Source organism: Podarcis vaucheri (genome assembly GCF_965113315.1).
Source record: "Podarcis vaucheri genome assembly, chromosome: 4".
In the NCBI taxonomy this organism is placed as follows: Eukaryota; Metazoa; Chordata; class Lepidosauria; order Squamata; family Lacertidae; genus Podarcis; species Podarcis vaucheri.
The window spans coordinates 99776068-99796303 of NC_138762.1; the positions used below are offsets into that span (position 1 = coordinate 99776068).

Sequence of the window (20236 nt, forward strand, 5' to 3'; positions counted from 1 at the left end):
GCTTTCCTCTGGACCACATCAGCAAGGTCGAGAGTCGGTTCCTGTCTTCTGGCCAGCCCAGGACCCCCATTCACACTGCCCAGGAGAGGTCACTTTGGTGCTGCAAAAGATTCTGTCAGTTGTGCCAGAAACGGCCTCGGTACCTGAAGGAGCGTCTCCACCCCCATCATTCTGCCCGGACGCTGAGGTCCAGCGCCGAGGGCCTTCTGGCGGTTCCCTCATTGCGAGAAGCAAAGCTACAGGGAACCAGGCAGAGGGCCTTCTCGGTAGTGGCGCCCGCCCTGTGGAACGCCCTTCCAGCAGATGTCAAAGCAATAAACAACTACCTGACATTCAGAGGACATCTTAAGGCAGCCCTGTTCAGGGATGTTTTTAACATGTGATATTTTATTTTATTTTTGGTTTCTATGGAAGCCGCCCAGAGTGGCTGGGGAGGCCCAGCCAGATGGGCGGGGTATAAATAATAAATTATTATTATTATTATTATTATTATTATTATTATTATTATTATTATTATTATACAATCTTCCATGCATGGTAAAAAGCTGGTCTAAACTGTGCAAAAATATTTTAGAACCTAATTCCATGATTGTACCTTTTCAATTCCAGCTTTATTTTTGAAATAGGCATTTAAAAGACTTTCAGCCCTCTACTGGTAATTTTCAGTTAATAATGTAAACTTCAGCAGCTCTCTTTTCTTCAGCTCCTGGTTACAGGCACCTCCTCTTTCTGAACAGTGACATCTTTTGAGGGACATTTTTTCAGAAAGGTAGAAGTGACTAGAGGAAGTAAGCAAGAACTCTTTCTTCCAGCATCTGGAGGGGCCACTGGTTTCCCATTCATGCTCTGTTTCTTATGAAACCACATCCTGACTACTTGCTATCCCTGACAAACCCCCCTTCACCCCCAAACAAGGATGTTGAAATGTAGAAACCCTCTGCTTTAATTGTTAGCACATCTGAAATTAGCCAGGTAAATGTAAGACTTCTCCAATAGTGAACCACCCTTATGCTTGAGATCTATAGATACACACATGGAAAAATATTATTATATACTAAGAACATTTCATCTGTTCCTCTTTGCAAATCAATTTACTTCTGAGATACTGTAAATGAACTGTATAGTGGTACCTCGGGTTACATACGCTTCAGGTTACATACGCTTCAGGTTACAGACTTTGCTAACCCAGAAATATTACCTCATGTTAAGAACTTTGCTTCAGGAAGAGAACAGAAATCGGGCTCCGGCGGCGTGGCAGCAGCAGGAGGTCCCATTAGCTAAAGTGGTGCTTCAGGTTAAGAACAGTTTCAGGTTAAGCACAGACCTCCGGAACAAATTACTTACGTACTTAACCCGAGGTACCACTGTACTGTCTTCAGTTTTCCATGTCCTGATAGTCTTTTGTATGTTTTCCCTCTTAGGCCTATTTTGGTGGAGAAGCACGTTGTGATGCTGAGGCTGGCCAGGGAGATGACTATGATCCTAGAGAGCTCATCTGTGGTGCCTGCTCTGATGTTTCACGGGCTCAGGTAGGAAAACACTTTTGCTTTGCTTTTTTTAAAAACACCACCACCACAAATGTACAAAGGAAAACAGCTTTTAACTCATGCTAGTTAGCTTAACCTGTGGTTCCCCCCTTTTTTTCACAGATGTGTCCTAAACATGGTACAGATTTTCTAGAGTACAAATGTCGTTATTGCTGCTCAGTGGCTGTGTTTTTTTGCTTTGGGACAACCCATTTTTGCAATGCTTGTCATGACGACTTCCAAAGAATGACTAGCATTCCTAAAGAGGAACTTCCACATTGTCCTGCAGGTAACATTTTAAAATGGTAGTTAAAGGTATCTTGGAATAGCTTTAAACTCTTGGAAAAGTAGGTAGCATGCCAGATAGTCTTTAAGCAGGATCTGCTACAACAGATCCTTGCACAGATTAGTATTTCCTGTTCAGATTTTCATAATTATGTTCAGTTTTATGCATGGAGGCTGAGTTATTTGAAAATAATATCTGATGTTTTATTCCCCCAAATAAGCAAAGCGATCACATTAAAACCAGTAGCAAAATGGTCCCCTCCCTTCTCAAACAAATTTCACAGTGCCTTTTGGTACATGCATGAAGAACAGAAATTACAAACATCCTATAATGTGTGATCGGTGTTCCTGGGTCAAGAAAACAGGGGGTCGGAAGGGGGGGAAGTAACATAAACCCTTTAGGAAGCCATAAATTCAATGTTGAGGTTTTCTTAGTCTCCAAGACCACAAAGTATAGACTTTTTGTGGTTCCCTTCAACTCCCTTCTGACAAGAGGTTCGTGTTAAATGCTTGCCCCCTGTGTAAGCCTTCGGTTTAGCATGTCACCTGATTTGTCAGTGTTCAATTTTTACTCATGCCAGGTGATTCTTACAGCTTTCTTTTCACAAGAAGAGAGGCACCATGCACAGTATGGTCAGATCTCTCTCTCTCTCTCTCTCTCTCTCTCTCTCTCTCTCAATTTGGTTGGATGGGTGGGTTACCTTTAGCATAAAGATTTGAACCCTTCAGTGGTGTAGCTTTATAAATTTCTCGGTGCTTGTGCAATGTTTTACAGATTTTGTTTGGTCTTCTTAAACCTTTTTGCAGGTCCCAAGGGCAAGCAGCTTGAAGGAACAGAATGTCCCCTTCATGTAGTCCATCCACCTACTGGCGAGGAATTTGCACTAGGCTGTGGCGTCTGCAGAAATGCACATACTTTTTAGTCCATAGTCCTTTAATTTGCCAGAGCAAAGCTGCTGTCATCCCACAAGTGTCCTGAGTTCATTATAAACCACAATTAAAATGAGGATGGGACCATTTGAATAACACAGGAAAAAAGGAACATAATACGGGAAGATGGATGCCAAATACCATGTACATAATCCTTGCTTTGGGGAAAGTGACATTTATGACCCAAGACATCAAAACTTGTGAGGTGTTTGCATGTGGCCATTATGTGCATCAGCTACAAAGCATTGGACACTTGCAAATAAATAATTGCTGTCAAAGAGGCTCTGTTTCCGTGGACTCCAAATGATGCTGGATATCAGATGAAGAAAAAGTTGATTATTGTATACTGACTTTTTTGTAATCCTGTACAATTGTAACTGCATCACGGGTAGGGGTGGAAAAAAAGGAATATTCTGGTTTATTTCTTAGACTGTTATTAAAGTGTTAGGAAGGCATAAATGTAACCAGTATCACGCTGTATATATAAAATATCAATGTTTGTCCTGTATAAGAATTACTAAATTGTAAACAGCAGTTTCATTTAAACTTCTGGGTTATGTTTGAGCCTGAAATTTTAATGAAGTGCAATACTGAGTGTGCCTCATATCTTGCAGCTGTAAACATAATGGAATGTACATGTCAATAAAGCCGCTGTACATTTTTATACAGTGAAAGTCTAATGAATGTGAAAGAACTTTTATTTGGGAGTGGAAACTCTTAACTGTATCGAAAATGAATTTATTTGAAGGGTGTTCTTACTGAGGTAAGAAAACACTTCTATTTTCCTTATCAATTTTGACGCAGCTCTTTAGCAAATAAAACACACTCCTTTTCAATCTAGAAAAAAACCACACCCTTTATCATTTTATACCACAAAACCTCCCACCCTGCTGCGTCCTGAGTTACTTTGGTTCCTCTTCTGAAATGAAGTTGTTTTAGGACCAAAGTGTGTTCAGTCGATAACTGTACAAAGTTTGTAAAAGAACAGAGTCATGAAATTCTTGCTATTGTACTCTCTTAAGGAGTCTTCATGCCACCCATCTTCCCACATAATGTTCAAAATGCTCAGTTGGTAGAGCATGAGACTCTTAATCTCAGGGTCCTGGTTTCAAGCTCTACTTTGGGCAAACATTCCCGTATTGTAGGGGGTTGAGCTAGATGACCCTCATGGTCTACAATTCTCTGATTCTCCAGAATGCTTGTATCCCTCCGATGCATGTCAGGCACTCTGGAAACCACATCAGACACCCAGGATGTTTTAATGTATTTGTAATCTTTTGTTGGAAGCCGCCCAGAGTGGCTGGGGAAACCCAACCAGATGGACGGGGTATAATAAATAAATAAATAAATAAATCTGAAGCATCCTAGGTACAAATTAATGGGATGTTATTCCAGAGTGCCTGAAATCAACATTAGGAAGTTGAGCACTCTGGAAAAAGCCTATTCCATAGCAGCGGATATATTTTGGAACACACACAAATGGAGGAAAGTGCTGCCACTGTTGTTTCTAGCTTCTTTTGTGATTTGGTCAGTGAATTTCTACAATGAAAATTTGGCCTCTGTCTCTGAGCCTGTCTTCCGAAACCTGGAAGATATTTTCTCCAAATTCAGACACAACAGAGGCTGATCATGATCAGTCTGGTGTGATGAACTCCACACATAAGCAGAGATTACTACTTCACATTTTCAGGACTGATCCATGCATTTCAAATATCTTCTCCTGTGCTCTGATGTGGCCTCATTCAAACATAACCATTATTTTTGTCTATTGGCTGGAATACTCTGTTCTTTTAATTTAAAAATGTTTGGATAATGAATAGTTAAATTGATTCTTTTTGGGGTGGGGGTGTGGAGCTGCACACAACTGGAAGCAAGCTTTCCATGCATTGTAAAAGCTTTTGCCGTGTTTAGCATAGATGTGAACGATCCATGAATTCAAAAATTGTACAGCTTAGTTTCTAAATGAGTTCTGGAGTCAAATGTGTCTGAAAAAAATCACACTTGGGCCCTCATACATGAAAGCTCTTCCATTGGTGTTGCAGAAAATAACTGATTTTTTTTTTTTAAAGAGGAGACAACTAACTGCACTCTGCACATATATCATGGCACACTTTTCTTAAAGTACTAGGCAAGCCATATTTTGTGGTGGAAGCATCAAGGTTAAGAACTGCATACAGTAGTCAAAAATGCTAGCAACTACCACTGGGATAGGGCTCTGTAGATCTTGAACGTGTGACTTGGTTCTATTTCTTACTTTTTAAATTTAATCTAACAATATATATATTTAATATTTTCAAAATAAGAATTTTAAAGATCCCCACAATTCTTTCATGAAAACCAACAGGGACATTGCAAGCGCTTTCAACCTAGGAAGCGGCATTGATCCTCAAGTTGGGCCATAGCTGTCAACCGTCCCTTATTTGGTGGGAAACTCCCTTATCCCAGCGCCGTGTCCCGCTGCTGTCACTTATTTATGATGTCCCTTAAGTTTCCCGGGTTTCATGCTTGCCCGGCTTGGGAGGGAAGCAGCGGCTCGGGGTGCTCTGCCGCAAGAGAGAGTGTGCGCATGAGCTGCCGCGTCTGTGTCCCTCCCTTTTCCCCCTCAGGGGCTTGTCTTGAGGAGACAGGTGGCGGGCGGGCGGGCAGCCCCTCTCTTGCGAGACTTCCGCCGCGCTGCCAGGGGAAGCCGGAGGTAGCGGCGGCGACTGAGGAGATGGCCTGAGGGACGAGGAAGAGGAGGGGATGGGGAGGGACGCTTGCGGGCGAGAGTCTCCCTCCCTCTCTCTCAGGCATGGAAGGGCCGATGGAACTCCTCGCACCAGGACGACGGCAGCCCGACATGCTGCTTAGCATCCCCTCCAACCAGTGCAGCATCTTAATGTAGTGATTTCCCCCTTTGCATCCCTTTCATAACTCTATTTTTATAAATCATTTGTCCATCCAGAGTTCAAATTTGTACTACAAGTTTTCTGTCAATCCTACCAATGTATGTAACTCTTTACAATAGCTTTTCAACTAAATTATAAACTTTCCCCATTCTTTATTAAAGAGGTTCTCTTCCTGGTTTCTAATTCTGCCTGTAAACTTTGCCATCTCAATGTCGTTCATCAGTTTTGTCTGCCACTCTTCTTTGGTCAGAGTTGTAGACTCTTAGGATCATCCAGTCCAGCCCCCTGCCAAACACAGTCAGTCGCAGCAAAAGCAGCATGGCTCCTCAGTGCCAGATTTCTGTATAAGCTAAGCAAAATCCCTTATTTTGGCTGCTGATCCCTTATTTTCGAGGTTGCTGGTCCCTTATTTTCAAATCTCTAAGTTGACAGCTATGAGTTGGGCTCTTATGTTAGGCAGCCGAATGTCTACATCTCTCCTTCACATGATTATTACTTTGTAATGATAATGATAATAAAGTAGCTCCCCGCTTTTTCGCTCCCTCTCGCCCTTCCCCTTCCGCCAGTTATTCCTCAAACCAGCTGCGGTTGGACTACAACTCCCATCATGCCTAGGACCAGTCGTATAAGGGATGACGGGAGTTGTAGTCCAACCACAGCCGGGGACCCGCGCTTCGGAAACGGACGACGACGTGACAGCGTCTAGAAAGCGCCGTCGGTGGGACGTTCTAGGAAGCCTCCCTCTACGGCCGTCTGCGTTTGAGGGAGAGCGAGAGCGAGCGCGCTGTAGCGGGAGAGGAGGGCGGGGCCGCAAGCGCAAACTCCTCCCCTCCCCTCCTGCACATGCGCGGTCGAGGCCCAGCCCCGTCGCAGTGTCAGGCGAGCGCCGCCATTTTGAAGTAAACAAGCGGCGGGCGGTCGGGCAGCGGTTGGCTGTTGTCCCTCAGCTGCCGACCAGAGCGGGGCGGGCCTGGCGGCTTCTTGGCGAGGCCCCCCGCTTGTGCCGGGCGGGGCCGCTGATGAGGAGGCGGCGGAGGAGGAGGCGGCGGCGGCAGGAAGGACTGAGAGGCCCCGGATAAGCGACGCGGAGGACGGGAGCTGCCTCCGACAGGTGACCCCGGCGGGCCGGGTGGAATGGGGGGCCGGGCCGGGCCGGGTGGGAGTTTCTGGGCGCCCCCGGTAGCGGCGCTGCGGTGAAGGGAGAGAAACGCCCCCTTCGGTCCCCTCCAGCTCCACGCAGGCGCCACGCGCTGGGTTTTATGTTATTTATTGCATTTATTTATTCCGCTTAAGGTGACGATGATGAGGATAATGATGATAGTAATAATGATCATCATCATCATCATAATTTATTTGCACCCCGCCCAGCTAACTGGGTTGCCCCAGCTACTCCGGGCAGCTTCCAACATAAAAAACATAAGAAAATATGAAGCATTGAAAAGTTTCCCTATACAGGGGCTGCCTTCAGGTGTCTTCTAAAAGTGACATCGGATGGGAGGGAGTTATACGCTGATTGATTTAAAAAAAAAAATCCCCAGCAAACAAGCCACAAGACAAAACCGTAAAATATTTATTATTATTATTATAAATAAACAATTTACTAGTTGCTTTTCACCCAAAGGTTAGTCCAGCGACTTACAGCAAAGAGTTTTTTTGCAATACATAATATAGGGGAAAAGGAGGGGGGAATCATATAATACATTAATATTAACTACAACATATCATTTGTGGAGGGGGGGAGGGGAGTATCAATATTAGCAAACAGCCTTAACAATTCTCAAATAATGAACAAAGGAATACTCCGACCCACTAATTAGCAAATAAACAAAACCTTAACCCTGCCCCCAGTCTAAAAATCATTTGCATCAAACCAATTTTACCCACCCCAAGGGGGTTTGCTCGCCTCTCTCCAGCTCCTGCTGTCATTCATAGAATCAGTTAGAAATCTAGCCCAATGCCCTGCAATGTAGGAATCTTCTTGCCCAATTTGGGGCTCGAACCCACAACCCTGAGATTAAGGATCTCATGCTCTACCGATTTAGCTATCCCAATTGTTTGTCTGTTTCACCCCCCCCATCTTTCCTTTCAACTAAGAGCCAGTAGCTGCACCCGTAAGTTGTGGATTAAATATATCCAGATGTAAAAGCAAACAAACAAAAACCACATTGCCCTGCAGTGACATAAAAATTAGGCCGGTTTTCAGAGAGAAAGTTGTTCCGTAAACAAAGTACAGTGGTACCTCGGGTTTCAAACGCTTTGGGTTACAAATACTTTGGGTTACAAACTCCGCTAACCCGGAAGTAGTACCTCAGGTTGAGAACTTTGCCCCAGGATGGGAACGGAAATTGCGCAGCGGCGGGAGGCCCCATTAGTGAAATCGCGTCTCAGGTTAAGAACAGTTTCGTGTTAAGAACGGACCTCTGGAACGAATTAAGTTCGTAACCCGAGGTACCACTGTATTCTTTTTTTAAAAAACAAACCTTTAAACAGCTCTGCGCAGAGATGCGTTTTACTGCACTTTGCTTCCAACATTGCCAGACTAATATGCTGTGCCTCATTGAAGCGTATTGTAAGGCCTTAGAGTCACTTCTGCCAAACCCTTCTCCCCCCACCAGCACAACACATACTTTGCTATACCTATCATACATACCTACTCTGCCAGCTGCACAGCTAAGACGCAGTGTCATATTTGTAAATGTCTTGTGTGGTGCAAATTATCCATTACAAACTTTTTAAAGGAAATGAAGAGTGACCAGAAGAAAGTTGAAGCTCCCAAATGCCATTGCACATTGTCAGTAAAGTTACGATATATATAAAAAAACCACGTCAAAGTCTCAGTGTGGTGACTGCTGTAGTTTTAGAAATATTTGTATACAGGTAGTAATCCTTGGGATCTCTTTAGGTGTTGGCACCCTGTGGAGTTTCCCTTCCTTTTTCTTGACAGTACAGTGGTACCTCGGGTTACAGATGCTTCAGGTTACAGATGCTTCAGGTTACAGACTCCGCTAACCCAGAAATAGTACCTTGGGTTAAGAACGTTGCTTCAGGATGAGAACAGAAATCGCATGGTGGCAGCGGGAGGCCCCATTAGCTAAAGTGGTACCTCAGGTTAAGAACAGCTTCAGGTTAAGAATGGGCCTCCAGAACGAGTTAAGTTCTTAACCCGAGGTACCACTGTAGTTCTTTGCACTGCCTTGAATTATTTATTTGTAGCTGCCCAAGACAGTTTGTTGGGTAGAATAATAAGTACAATGCAACAATCTCAATAAAAGTCGTCTAGTTCTTAAAGGTTGTTAGTGTCAAAGGTGATTAACAACCTCAAAATTCTAGTGATGTTTTCCTTCCTCTGTTTGCAAACAGTACACCTAGAGGTAATGAAAAGGATCTAAACAGCAATGGGTTGGCTCCTTTCTGTGTAACTGAGTCTGCACACTGTAAACAACATGTTGGCTGAACTGAGAGAGGTGTATTCAAAGCACACTAAAGCCTAGTCCTCACTCCACCCCTTTTAAAAGTGTTGATTGAATAGTGTCATTGTCAATACAATTGTATTGTAACTAGTTATTTAGACTGCACCCAAATTAATTTTCATTTGATATTCTTGTAGTCTGATCTTAAGACTTTTGGTGCCATCAAATAACTGCTTAGGGTGAGGGCATATACTGGTGCTGCCATAAACAAATATTGTATGAATTACTGCTTTATACATAGTTCAGCCAATTTAATTAGACAATGATTTTTCGAAATAGCACAATAATGGTAAACTGAAAAATGTTCTATTGCTATGCTAAGAACAGTAAAACCTCTTCCTGCTACGTCAGGTAGCTGCAACAATGGTGTAATGGCCTGAGTATGAAAATATTCTGTTCATTTCACCTCACCTTCCACTGTTTGATATGTAACCTGGATAGTCAGTCCCATATTTGTTCTGAAATCCCATATCTGAAGCCTGCAACAGAAAAGTGCCTTTGTAGCTGATCCTATGCCTTTTACTGAATTTAAAGAAGCTTCAAGAGCAACATAAAGTAAGAATAAATGATATGATTCACACATCATGTCAAACTATAGTTAAGATTATTGTTTAAATGTGAACATACTGTGACACTGCACACTGCCAAAATTGCAGATGCTTCTGGGAATCAAGCCGTTGCTGGCTTAGCATTACATCTGAACCCAGGCTTATGATTTCTTTCACCCAAAACGATTCTTGAGCAGTAACCAAGACGAGGAGGAGGAGGTTAAATCAGCCATGGTCAAATGGGCCCAAGACTTTGGTCACAATATAGAGATGTCTCAATGGGAAAACCTTTGGAAAGTCAACTGGAGATTCACAGCATGCTACATTTTAAGGAAGAATTTCCAAAATATGTTATATTGCTGGTATCTGACTCCTTGCAAACTTGTTAAAATGTTTAAAAATGTCCCCAATGCATGCTGGAGATGTGGAGAACAGGGTGCCACTATGTTCCATATGTGGTGGGTATGTAAAAATATAAAACCCTATTGGAATGACATTTACTTTGAACTTTAAAAAATGCTAAATATAAACCTTTTTAAAAACCCCAGTGTCATTCCTACTCAGTATAACAGGCTTAGATAGCCCCAGAAATGCATGGGAAAATTTTTTATACGCTACTGTCGCGGCGAGAATACTTACAGCAAAACATTGGAAGAGTGACGTAATTCCTACTAGAACCAAATGGATATTGAAGTTAGTAGAATACGCTGAGCTAGGTAATCTTTCTGAAAAGATCAAAGATAAGTCTAAACGAGTTTATTTCAAGCTGGGAACCTTTTAAGAAATATTTTAAAAACAGTTGCCATGACCTGAACACAGCTGTAGCCTTTGAGTAGCCTCTGTAAATAATTATGTTAAAGGAAAATGTACACAAGCTTTAATACTTTTTCAGTGATTAAGTAGTTAAGTTTATGCAACAAGTTTATTAAAATGGAAGAAGTATGGAAAGGACGGGAAGTCACAGGTTGATGGTGTTTGACAATTTTGATTTATGGATAATAATGAATGAATGTTTACGTTGTACAGATGTGATGATGAACAATAAAGCAGGAGAAAAAACAAAAAAATATTGGGTACCACTCATGGTTTGTTTTTGGAAAACAATCCACATACTCAGATTCAGACGTAATGCTCAGCCAGACCACGACTGGTTTCCCAGCAGTGCAGCAGAAGCTCCCATTATTTCAGCAGCGTGCACTAACATACTGCACATTCACATTTAAACGTTTTATTTTAAGTATGATTTAAAGTGATATGCAAAAAGACCAGTACTGTGTATATAATGTCTGTCAAAGTATCTTTCAAAAGCTGTAGTGCCATTGTGAGAGTCTCATTTGGGAAGATGGCATTATAAAAATCTATTCCAGATCAATGTTCCTAACATGGAAAAAAAGAAATTATTCCACACCTCTGGATGTTTTGCTTTCAGATCTTACTTAATTTTGGAGGCTTTGTAGTAAGAGAGAACTGTTTATCTTTTGGAACTGCTCTTTTAACTTGTAGAGCTAATATATTCTGAAATGTGTTTCTCTTGATAGAATGAAACGAGGCAGAAAAAACAGCAAGACCAGCAATCATTTATCAGATGAGAATATAGCAGATGGCAAAAAAGTGAAAATTACAGATGAAGAATCTGTTGGAGTATTTCAGGGCCCTGACTGGGGGAGCCTCATTCCAGATATTCTGCTGCAGGTGTTCCAGTATTTGCCTCTTCCTGATCGTGCTCATGCATCCCAAGTCTGCCGTGTGTGGAACAAAGTGTTCCACATGCCTGAATTGTGGAGATGCTTTGAATTTGAACTGAATCAGCCAGCTACATCTTACTTAAAGGCTACCCACCCAGAACTCATCAAGCAAATTATTAAAAGACATTCCAATCATCTACAATATGTCAGCTTCAAGGTAACAGTTTTATAACCTTTTTAAAAAGACAGTTGAATACTTCATAAATTGCTGGCTTTTCCGCAACTGCACATATTTGCAACATTTCCGGTCTGCTCCCTGTCTGGCCAGTTAATTGGCATTAGGAAAATAGGAGAAAACAAATCATTACTATAACAATGAAAATCTTTGAAGCATGTTTTGTAAGTAGCAATATTTCCTGCAGTGATAGGGTCTAAAATGAACCTCATTCCGAACCTGCATGTTGGTCGTTTAATACCTAAAATAGAAACTGAGAATGAATTTTAGAGCTTATCTTTGTTGCGAACTAAGAGAACACAGAAGAGCGATTTCTAGCTTTACATCTGCATTTATGTTATTGTTTGAATCAAATAAGCGAACAGTATCCAGTTAACTTGGTATATAGCTCTACAGTGAGTTATTAAGTGTCTACCTGAAAATTCTAATTTCAAGCATGGTGAAAACTAATCCTGATATATGCTGTGCCAACGTTTAACAAGAAAAACTTTGTGTTATAACTGATACTTCACCAGCAGGGTTCCACTGGCGCAGTAGGACTTAAATGTTCTCTATTCAACTTCCCTCAACACCTGCTTCAGAGAGTCTCCAGAGAGAGAGGTCATGTTGCAGGGACTTTAAATTAATGTTGCTGTTTCAGCACAGAGATAGTTGTTCCTTCTATCTTTCTAGCGCTAGTCCCAGTGCACGGCCGCTCATCACAACAGAAATGTCCTACTGTCTCCCCTCAAACAATAGATTGTAGATGGTTCTGGTTCATCTGGCATTGTCTTGACTCCCAGCTTGCTTTACTCCAGCTCCCTTAGCAGGGAAATAGGGCAGTTCTACTGAGGAAAAGCACTAGTGCAGTTGCCATTGTAAAATGAAGAACATGGGTTTGGTTTAAAAGGTACAGTTCCACAAGGGCTGCAATTTTTACTTCCTTCTGTGCTGCTCTGTTCTGAAGATGTTTCTTAGTTCTTAGTGGCAGATTTTTAGGAATCTGCAAAGGAGAAGCTAAAACGAGAAAGCCCCATTGTGATCAAATAATGAAGGGTAAGTTCCAAGTTAAGGATTAGAAATGCAAGACACTCCTTTTAATTCATGCAAATTAGACTGAAAAACCCATGAATGTCAGGAAACTGTAGGAGATAATTACGAGCTTTTGTGTGTGTGAATTGATTATTTATTTATTTATTCCATTTATGTCCTGCTCTTCCTCCTGAGTGAGCCCAGGGCATACTCACAGGTCACAACTAAAATCTCCTGAGAATAATTTGTCCATGACTAACTTCCCTTCATGCTGTCCATGTTGCTAGACTCGTATTACAAGTTTGCTCTGAAAATGACTGCAGTCTGTTAATTCTCTCACTATTTATAACATCTTCTTATATTTAAGTTAAACTGACAGGAGATTCTCCCCCCCAAAAAAAAATAAAAATAAAAAAAATCGCTGTGTTCATTATTGGGAATGCATCCTGTTATGATAATGTTTGTCTTCCTTGTTTTGCTTTCCTTCAGAATGATATGGTATCCTGAGAGTTTTTTAAAAGAGATCTAGTCAGATTCAGAAAGATGCACTTGTATGTGAGATGGGGCTATATGAGCCCATGTATTTAGTATTCTTCATCAGGGTATTTGAATAAGGATGGGATTGAGATGGTTGTGCAGCAGTGTGACACCAGGCAAGAGTTGACATTCTTTTCTATGGGTGGTTTAATCAAGCCAGCTTCAGTAACTGTAGCTGCATTTAATGTTAACCACCTTTTTGTCAGTTCAAACAGCACAACAAACTGCAATTAAGCAAAAGCTTCTGAACTTCTCCCAACTACATGGGTGGAGAGGAGAGGAGGAGCATGAGTGAACCTGAGGCTCACAGAAAATCAATCCTGGTTGTTCATGTCACACTAAAGGTTGAATGTTTTGTTGAACAGTTTTTCAGTAACACAAAATTCATATTCTGTAAAACAGATACCGTATTTTTCATCCCATAGTTTTTTTGGGGGGAAATAAAGGAATTCCCCCCCCTTTATTTCCCCCCCCCCAAAAGCAGGTCGGGGAAACCGAACCAAGTCGAGGAACAGCGGGATGGCGGCGCTGCGCCTCCCTGCTGTCCCCCGAGCTTGTGGGGCTGGCCCATGTCTGCCCGGCGCGAGGGGCGCTCTGCATCAGGGCCCCCCGCCCGCCGGGTGGCAGGCTGCTATCCGCAGCGTGGGGAGCCCTGCAGGGAACTCCTGCAAGGCTCCCCACGCTGCGGGTGTCTGCCAGGCGCGGGGGGCGCTCTGCTTCAGGGCATCCCTCGCGCTGGGCGGCAGGCTGCTATCCGCAGCCTAGACATCCCTGCCTATGCTGCGGATGTGTTCCTGAAGCCTGGAGAGCGAGAGGGGTCGGTGTGCACCGACCCCTCTCGCTCTCCAAGCTTCAGCAAAAGCCTGCATTCGCCCCATAGGACGCACCCAGATTTCCCCTTCATTTTTGGAGGGGGAAAAGTGCGTCCTATAGGGCGAAAAATACGGTAATTATTGACTGTAAGGATGTTAAGAAAACTGCATTACAAAGCATATTCAGACCTTTTTTTAGTGTTTCTGTTTCTCTGTTCAACTTCAGGTAGCCACTGACATTTCGAGGGAGATTTCTCATGAGTTCTGGGAGAAATGTGTTATAATTAGGCAGCAAATTAATCATTTTAATTAATACATTAATCAACTAAAGCAGTAGTTTTGTCTATGAATTAAGGGCACACTTATTTTTGGAAGCTACTTTGGTTTGAGTGCAATACGGTAAGGAGGAATGGAAAAAGTTTTAAGGTGGCTATTCATGATGAACCAAAGCTTTCATTTGTAATTTCATAGTTAAACAAATTATGATAAAATTACCTGTTGGCATTTTGTTGCTGTGAAAAATGTTAAATGATTAGCCCACCTGTTTGAAGCTAGATGATTTCTCAACTAAGAATAATTCAAGAGGTTTACAATCTTAATCATAGTGCTGCGAAGCATGCCTGAGCATGACTGCAAACGATCAACTGATAATGAGTAGGTTGAAAGAACAGCTAGGCAGATGGGGAATGATTCTACACTTACCTTGAAACCATGGTTTGGCATTGCATGAGTGAGCCGTGGGTTTGCACATTCCTTTTTCCCTGCACTTAGATATATCCTGGCTAACATAGTTTATCATTACACTTAACACTGGCAAATTAAGAAGATTTCAGTTTGCCCTCCAAGCCATAAAAACAAACACTGATCAAACCATTTTTGCCATTTTGACTTGGACAGCAGGCACAAGTCTATCTTGCCATTTGGATTGCACAATGAGAGGAAAGAGAGAAGAAATTGCAATGTATGAGCCTAAAGCCAAACTATGGTTTGGTGCTACGTATGAACCATACTACTGTGATGGTTCACACAGTGTTAGTTTCATGGTACCTCCATATATACTTCCCTCCTCTGCAAAATGCCAAATATGTAAAATAATAATTATTCCTGAAAGTATTCATCTCACAAATCTCCGGTGTAGTTCTTAGGCGCTATGAATAAAGATTACTGTATTTTTCGCTCTATAAGACGCACCTAGTTTTTGGAGGAGGAAAACAAGAAAAAAAATATTCTGAATCTCAAAAGCCAGAACAGCAAGAGGGATCGCTGTGCAGCAAAAGCAGCAATCCCTCTTGCTGTTCTGGCTTCTAGGATAGCTGCGCAGCCTGCATTCGCTCCATAAGACGCACACGCATTTCCCCTTACTTTTTAGGAGGGAAAAAGTGAGTCTTATAGAGCAAAAAATACGGTATGTCATAAATGGATGAATCCATGATGGATTATCTAGAAGAATTGTTGTTTTTTGTTGGCTGGTTGCCGTTTATTCCTCCCAACAGAAAACTTCAAGTAGCAAGTGCTGCTGGGATTGTAGCAAAAACAGACACTGAGAAACTAAGAAGGAAATACCAGCATGTTTGGGAGAACTCTTAATGTTTCTAGAAGTATTTTTAAAAACCTAAGGGGAAGTTATTGCTCCCCCATAGAAATAGAATGCCAATGAGGAGTGAACATGCTCACTATTCAATATGATGTAATGTTTTATTGGAAACAGTTTGAAAAGAAAAATGGAAGGCTGGTGTTTGGGGTGGAGTGCCCTTCTTGCGGAGAACGATTGAGTTGGAAATGTAGAACATGAGCATTCTTCTTGCATGTCTCATTTGTACCTTCTTAAGAATGACAGCTAATTAATAATTAGTAACTATTTGTATCTATAACTGATAATTATTAGAGACAACTAATAGCTAGAATACTTTACCTAACATTTAACATATGTGTGCCCTAAAATGGAGTTACTTTTCTTGTCTGATCTTTTGTAGCAGCAACGAAGTTAATAATAGCAAAAGTGTCTAAGTCCATGAAGAGGTAGAGTATGAAGGTTTTAAATAAAACAGCTTAGAAAGTTTTTCGGTGTTTGGAGTGGTATTTGCATCCATTGTGTGTTTGTTTCCTTTTTAAGGTGGACAGCAGCAAGGAATCGGCTGAAGCAGCGTGTGACATCTTATCACAGCTTGTGAACTGTTCTTTAAAAACACTAGGACTAATTTCCACTGCTCGACCAAGCTTCATGGATTTGCCAAAGGTATTGATCCTACTGAAAAAATAGGTTGTTAGAAGGGAAGCTGATCAACCAACAAATTATAAATTTGTCAGTTCCTTGTGTGTGCTGTGAAAAGCTTTTTGCCTTCGTGATGATCCTATTTCAGACCTTTTCAAACCATGCAGCGTTCTCCATCGGCCCACACCCTGATTCTTTCTGTCACTATGTTGGTTGTTGCAGCAATGATGAAACTGAGCATTGCAAGCTTTATTCTTCGTTAGAGGCTGCCAGGAACGACCTTGCTGCACCCTGTGTTTCCTGCTTAAGAGAGCCAGGGCCCCAGTTGACAGGACTCATCAGTAGGAACTTGAGAAGGTGCTGGCAGGGAATGGAGCTTTCAGGCAGGGAAGTCCTGCAGCTTCCCCTCTGCATCTAACAGTTAGGTAGGAAATGCCTGAAACCAGACATTGCTGCAGGCACTGCTGCTTGACAAGGCCTCAAATCCTCCTGGAGGAAGGTAGGCTGAGGGACAGGAAAGCTACTGGCTGGAGGTCCATCCCAGCAAAAGGGGAACAAGGAGGTGAACTCCTGGAAGGAGCATGAATGTCTGGCTGTTGCCAGGGTGAGGCAAGAATCTGCTGGCCATGGTGAACAGATCTGGGAAGCCGTCTTTTAGAGAGGCTGATGAAGGAACCAGGGTTCCCAGTGAGCAGAAGAAACCATTTTGAGTCTTTGGAGAGGGTAAACCCAGACAGAGAAGTAGATCTCACACAATGAAAACCGCTACCTCGCACCCCCGATTTTGCTTACCACTCCATGGGTTGAAGGGGAGGCAAATGGAGACCACCTGGGCCAACCGACCCACAGGGCTGAGAGGCACCTCTGCTCAGTTCAGTTTCTCTGCCATTCAGCAGAGCCACCAGACGCTAATTTGGCTGTTTCCCCAACTGCACTGATTGGAGTTTGCTGGCACAAGTGGAATCGGATGCGTTAAATTTTTGGCAGAACTCTGTACTTACTGAGGTAAAGCCTGTCTATTATTTGCAGTAGGCGAAAGAAAGGCAGCTCAGTGTAAATCTGGGACATCCAGTCTTGGCTTTCTTCCAAGCCACAAGCTACGCTTATTGTTAAAATGTGCCTTTTTCGTGCTTGCTGGAGGCAATCTTAGCTTGTTCCAGATGAGTGGCAAACTGTGAACTTGTGATAAATATTCATAAACTGAGTTAGCCTATATCTATGTACTGTTTTAGGAGCAGCTGAAAAATAGGTTGGTTGCTCAACATTTTGAGTCATTGTCCAGATTTTCTTTGTGGGTGAAATACATTTTCTATTGTGGGTATAAAGTTTCCTTTTTGATGTCTCTATTTTTTTCTCCTTTCTACAGTCACACTTTATTTCTGCACTGACTGTGGTGTTTGTAAACTCCAAATCACTTTCTTCACTTAAGATAGATGATACACCAGTAGATGATCCATCTCTTAAGGTCCTAGTAGCTAACAACAGTGATACTCTGAAACTGTTGAAGATGAACAGTTGTCCTCATGTTTCTCCAGCAGGTGAGCTTACTCTTAGAATATCTAAGTGTGATTATCTTAAATTAGTTTTTTACTGTCCAATCTATGTCAGAATTATTATCACTTATTTTTCCTTAGCACATTCAGTTATATCATAATTGTTTGACTACATATAGTATAACCTATGGAAATACTTGTTTGCATTTTAATTTTTTTGTTTATTTTGGTAGGTTTAAGCTGCCTTAAGTGAATCTTAAACTGTTTTGGTGTTCAGTGGTTTGCAGGAGAAGCTTATGTAACCAGTGGAAATACTGCTGTCCTATTGAAGAAGTAGAATGACCATTCTGGCTTTAGTGTTGCTTCAATTCAGACATGCGTCTCTAAGGCTAGATACGAATAAGCCTTGTGCCTGTATGCTCACACTACTCTATTCCTCTTTCATTTTCAGTGCACTGCTGTTCAACAGTTTCTGGGTTAATAATAGATTCCTAGTATATTCTAAGTGTCAAACTACGGTTTGCAGGGACTGAACAAACTAGGATCTTACAGCAATTTCAGAATGTGATTTATGATCCCAGTTTATTCTGATTGTGTTTTCCATAGTTTCTCATAGTGTATTGGGAGACTATGATTAGTTCAGGAAGTTCTGAATTGTGGGCCTCTGAGAGCACGTAAGGATAGGGTGGTGTGACATAATAGATGCTGGTTAATTGCCCTGGCAGTGTTGGATTGTACCAGAGGGATGGGGACACTTGGCTCATGTATAATTTGGCTTAATAAACTGACATATGCATGTATAGACTTGACTACTGTGTGTTAGGAGTCAGTTGTCCCAATCAATTACAGCTGTTTCAAAAATCTGTATTGGCATGTCACGCTGAGTCATGGTATGAATGTTACGAACAGCCCTTTGATCTTTGGATGAAGGGCGGTATACTACTACTACTACTAATACTAATGATGATGATGATGAGACATTTTGGAAGTGAATTCACATTCTAACATTTTCTTTTCTTCTCAAGGTATCCTCTGTGTGGCTGATCAGTGTCATGGTTTACGTGAGCTGGCGTTGAACTACCACCTGCTAAGCGATGAGCTCCTCCTTGCTTTGTCTTCTGAAAAACACGTCAGATTGGAACACTTGCGCATTGATGTAGTCAGTGAAAACCCTGGACAGACGCACTTCCACACAATTGAAAAGAGCAGTTGGGATGCTTTCATCAAACATTCTCCCAAAGTGAACTTAGTCATGTATTTTTTCTTATACGAAGAAGAGTTTGATCTATTCTTCCGATACGAAATACCAGTCACTCACCTTTATTTTGGGAGATCAGTAAGCAAAGAAGTGCTTGGCCGGGTCGGGATGACGTGCCCTCGCTTGGTTGAACTGGTGGTGTGTGCCAATGGATTACGGCCACTGGATGAAGAGTTGATTTGCATTGCAGAGCGCTGTAAGAATCTCTCAGCGATTGGCCTTGGGGAGTGCGAAGTCTCCTGCAGTGCCTTTGTGGAGTTTGTTAAGATGTGTGGTGGCCGCCTGTCTCAGTTGTCTATAATGGAGGAAGTCTTGATTCCTGACCAGAAGTATAGCTTGGAGCAGATTCATTGGGAAGTGTCAAAACATCTTGGTAGAGTTTGGTTTCCAGACATGATGCCCACCTGGTAGTCTCTGACGAAGGCACCTTACATTTTGAGCCTACCATGTTGCAGCTTAATAACATAAGCTAATTTGTAGTTTGTAATATGTTGTAGAAAACTCACGTGCTACTTAATGTTGGTTTCTAAAATGAACATTTAAAAGGGGAGACTAAGGGTGTTCTGACACACTTGCCCATAAAAAAACTTTTTAGTTTTATTTCCCCCTCTTGAGACAGGGTCTACCTAAATGTATGTAGAAACTGAAAATAGTGAACTGATGTTCAGATGCTGTAGCTCAGACTTTACTCTGACAAATGTCAGTATTTAAACTAACTTTAGGAACTGCAATTGACCTTACAGACTGAAGTACAATTTGTAAAGGGTGGAAGGTCACTTTTTTTGTAGACTCTTGGAGTTACTAACCCTACCTGGGCCATGTTATATTCAGCTATTTATCCTATGGAGTCGCAGGTTAAGGTTACATACAATAGGATGTAAGGTACGACATGTGAAGACAGAGCAATACAGCCTACATAGTTGAATTGTATATAGGAAATGCTTATTAAATCACTTTAGAAAATATTTTTGTGTGTAAAAATTACTAGTAATGAGTTTTTCAAAAGCTTATTTGTTGCACTTTTGAAGACCTAAATTTGACGTTTATAGGGTGTTAAAATCTGTGCATAAACCTGTTTTAAGGTATTATTAAAGCTCAGGAAGCTAAAGTATTATAGGAGGAGTATACTGTATATTGATTATGGCTCAAGATTGGTCCCCCGCCCCTGGTCTAACTGTTCTACAGCATTTACTTTTAGGAATTACGCTGTTTGTATTTCCTCAATAATAAACAAAGCCAAATGTTTGTACAAAATAGTTAAATGGAATAAATGGTTTTTAGTGTAAAGAAGAAAGTAATTATTGCCTGGACTCCACTACTACCAGAAAGACATGGGGCAAGTAAGG

General features: G+C 41.8%; 2 protein-coding genes and 1 long non-coding RNA gene across 3 annotated transcripts in view; all 3 read left to right on the forward strand.

Moving 5' to 3' along the window:
- Positions 1 to 3421, forward strand: part of MYCBP2 (MYC binding protein 2) — a 141073-nt gene extending 137652 nt beyond the window's left edge. The window contains exons 81-83 of the mRNA XM_082218921.1: positions 1422 to 1529; positions 1650 to 1815; positions 2619 to 3421. Of these exons, the coding sequence (XP_082075047.1) occupies positions 1422 to 1529; positions 1650 to 1815; positions 2619 to 2734 (390 nt within the window). The 3' untranslated portion in view covers positions 2735 to 3421. The remainder of the gene's footprint in view (positions 1 to 1421; positions 1530 to 1649; positions 1816 to 2618) is intronic.
- Positions 3422 to 6500: 3079 nt separating this feature from the next.
- FBXL3 (F-box and leucine rich repeat protein 3) lies at positions 6501 to 20146 on the forward strand. The gene is made up of 5 exons (XM_082218756.1): positions 6501 to 6740; positions 11186 to 11549; positions 16041 to 16163; positions 17506 to 17677; positions 18658 to 20146. Exons 2-5 carry the CDS (start codon positions 11187 to 11189, stop codon positions 19299 to 19301), a joined length of 1302 nt encoding a protein of 433 aa, XP_082074882.1. The 5' UTR covers positions 6501 to 6740; position 11186; the 3' UTR covers positions 19302 to 20146.
- Positions 11556 to 14121, forward strand: LOC309530246. Its single transcript, XR_014218723.1, has 2 exons — positions 11556 to 13508; positions 14049 to 14121. It is a non-coding gene; the product is annotated as an uncharacterized lncRNA (long non-coding RNA).
- Positions 20147 to 20236: the final 90 nt, after the last annotated feature.

Coding starts and splice junctions, on each gene's coding strand:
- FBXL3 (XM_082218756.1), top strand. CDS start 11,187: ATGAAACGAGGCAGAAAAAACAGCAAGACCAGCAATCATTTATCAGAT. Junction 16,164..17,505: donor GCTTCATGGATTTGCCAAAG/GTATTGATCCTA, acceptor TCCTTTCTACAG/TCACACTTTATTTCTGCACT. Junction 17,678..18,657: donor TCCTCATGTTTCTCCAGCAG/GTGAGCTTACTC, acceptor TTTCTTCTCAAG/GTATCCTCTGTGTGGCTGAT.